Source organism: Phytophthora parasitica, assembly GCF_000247585.1.
Source record: "Phytophthora parasitica INRA-310 unplaced genomic scaffold supercont2.12, whole genome shotgun sequence".
NCBI lineage: Eukaryota > Oomycota > Peronosporomycetes > Peronosporales > Peronosporaceae > Phytophthora > Phytophthora nicotianae.
The window spans coordinates 1017481-1019685 of NW_008648998.1; the positions used below are offsets into that span (position 1 = coordinate 1017481).

At 50.3% G+C, this 2205-nt stretch overlaps 2 protein-coding genes across 2 annotated transcripts; one reads left to right on the plus strand and one right to left on the minus strand.

Moving 5' to 3' along the window:
• Positions 1-10: 10 nt before the first annotated feature.
• On the minus strand, positions 11-859 carry PPTG_07639 (hypothetical protein; the record flags this gene model as incomplete). Its single annotated transcript, XM_008901918.1, has 1 exon — positions 11-859. The coding sequence occupies one exon, from the start codon at positions 857-859 to the stop codon at positions 11-13; it is 849 nt and encodes a 282-aa protein (XP_008900166.1).
• A 291-nt stretch (positions 860-1150) lies between these two features.
• Positions 1151-2094, plus strand: PPTG_07640 (hypothetical protein; the record flags this gene model as incomplete). The annotated part of the gene is made up of 3 exons (XM_008901919.1): positions 1151-1235; positions 1298-1902; positions 1957-2094. 3 exons carry the CDS (start codon positions 1151-1153, stop codon positions 2092-2094), a joined length of 828 nt encoding a protein of 275 aa, XP_008900167.1.
• Between the last annotated feature and the right edge of the window lie 111 nt (positions 2095-2205).

Below are 2205 nucleotides of genomic sequence, written 5' to 3' on the forward strand. Positions count from 1 at the left end.
CATGGGAATGCTACTCAAGTTGTTTTGGAGGACCAGGTCTTCCCACCACTCCAGATCCTTCTGAAGGAAGTCTGACATCGCCACGCCCGATTTGTGACTGCTGCGACAGCTTGTCTGAACAGCCACCAACCTTTGTATAAACGGCTTTGTGACCGAGATGAAGCTGATAATATGCCTCAGCACCCTCACCACTATCTAGTTGTTTCCGTGACAAGAATTTCTTCGCCTTCGTCTTCGAGACCACCCTGTGCATTTTCTCGATCTTCCTTTGAGGCACCGGGATTGATTCACCGGGAATGTTCCAGTCAGTGCCTACGGCATGAAAGACACGTGACCACGTTGTGAACTTGCCCTCATGCCAGCCATCAGATCCAAACACGAGTTTCACACCGTCTCTGAGACGCTTCTCGGCCTTCTGAAGGCGGTCCCCAATGTCTACCTCAACGAGAACAATATCGTCAACCCACTGGAAGATCCAGAAAGGTTCTATAACCCAGCACGATGGATGACCCTGTGCGTTGATAATGTCGAACCGCCTTCCCGAAAACGGCGAAGAACCCTGGTGACGCAGTCCAGCCAAAGACGGCCATGCCGGAGACAATGCCATGGTTGGAGAGCGGTAATTTGCCCCCAAACGCGGACGCATGGCGAGGGTGAACTGGGACGTGATGAAAGTCGTCCGCGATATCCGCGACCATGGCGTAAATAGTACACCCCGGGAACCGGCGACGAAGGTCTCGGATCCGGACCGCAATCGACAGAATGGGATCCCAGGTGGCATCTGGAGATAACGTGGAGTCCGTGTAATCTTTGGCCGAATGGCCGCTTGGAGCGGACAGATCATGAATGATCCGGCCATCAAGGTGGAGGGGTTTGTCTTTCTTCGGGACCAAAGCGAATGCGCTCGAATGGAAGAGAGAGTGTCCTGGACCAACGTGGCAATCGAAGCGAGAAGGCAGCGACCTTTGTAAGAGCGCTGTCCAAATAGAAAATTAATCATTTTTCCCGCCTATTTTTTCTTGTGAAGTAGCGTTAGGAAAAACGAGGTGGCCAAAGCACCTCATTATAAAGCGGCGAAAACAAATAGGTTCGGCGCCTCTTTTTGATAGCAGAGACTGATTTTTTTAAGTTGAAGATCGAGTGCGGAGTGATGGAGGAGTTAGCACGCTTGGGAGATGGCGCGCTGCTGGCGATAGGCGGCGCAGATGACGCGCAGCCGATGGACGTCGATGAAGGTATGTATGGGTCTGCATGCTAGCGGTGCAAGAGCGGCATTAACGGAAGCGGTGTGCTGCAGAAGCAAACGATTACGACGATAATTTGATAGAGGAAGAAATGTTGGCGCTGTGCATGCTGATGAGCATCCTGCTGATGGTGTCCCTGAGCCAATTGGACGGAAGATCAATTCGAGGCTCTATTCAGGAGCACGTTGTCATTCAAACAGACTTTTTTCCCAAGCTGAAAGCGCGTCGTTCTCCTACCGCCTACAAGAAGACGTTGCGGTGCCTGCCAGATTTCTTTGATGGGCTAGTTCGACTACTGGGGCCATTATACTATCGCAAATATGGTCTCCCAGGGCAAAACACACAGTATCATTTCGATTTCGGGCTTGCAGCAGTATTGGCATACTACGGGAATAGCTGTGGTATTGACGGGGATGGAATTGGTGGAGCTGCAGCACAGTTAGGGATATCAAGGACCGTTGCCGGCGTCTATATCAAACGGCTAGAGGATGTTCTCTATGAAATGATGCCAGAAGTCATCTATTTCCCAGCCCCGACAGCACTAGAGGAATGGTCGGAACTGGTGGAAGGCTTTGTTGAACGTAGAAGTAATTTTCCTGATGTCGCGTGCATCTTTGATGGAACAATCATTAAAACGAGACGCCCGCGCGATCACATGGTATGCGGCTGGTTTGATATCTTGTCTGACGCTAACATGTAGATTTTTTTAAAGCGCACAAATGGCTTCTACGACAAGAATGGCAAAACGTCTTACAACGGTTTGGCAGCTATTGATTTCCGTGGAAAGTTTCGATTCATTGGAGTTTTTTTCGGGCAGCAACTCAGATCAATCAATGTGGAACCAGTCTGAAGTACTTGGACTTCGCGCGAGATATCTGTGCCCTCCAGGCATTAACTGGCTGACCGACGCTGGATTAAAGATTTGGCCATTTCTTATGGTTCCGTTTGATGAACGCCGTGG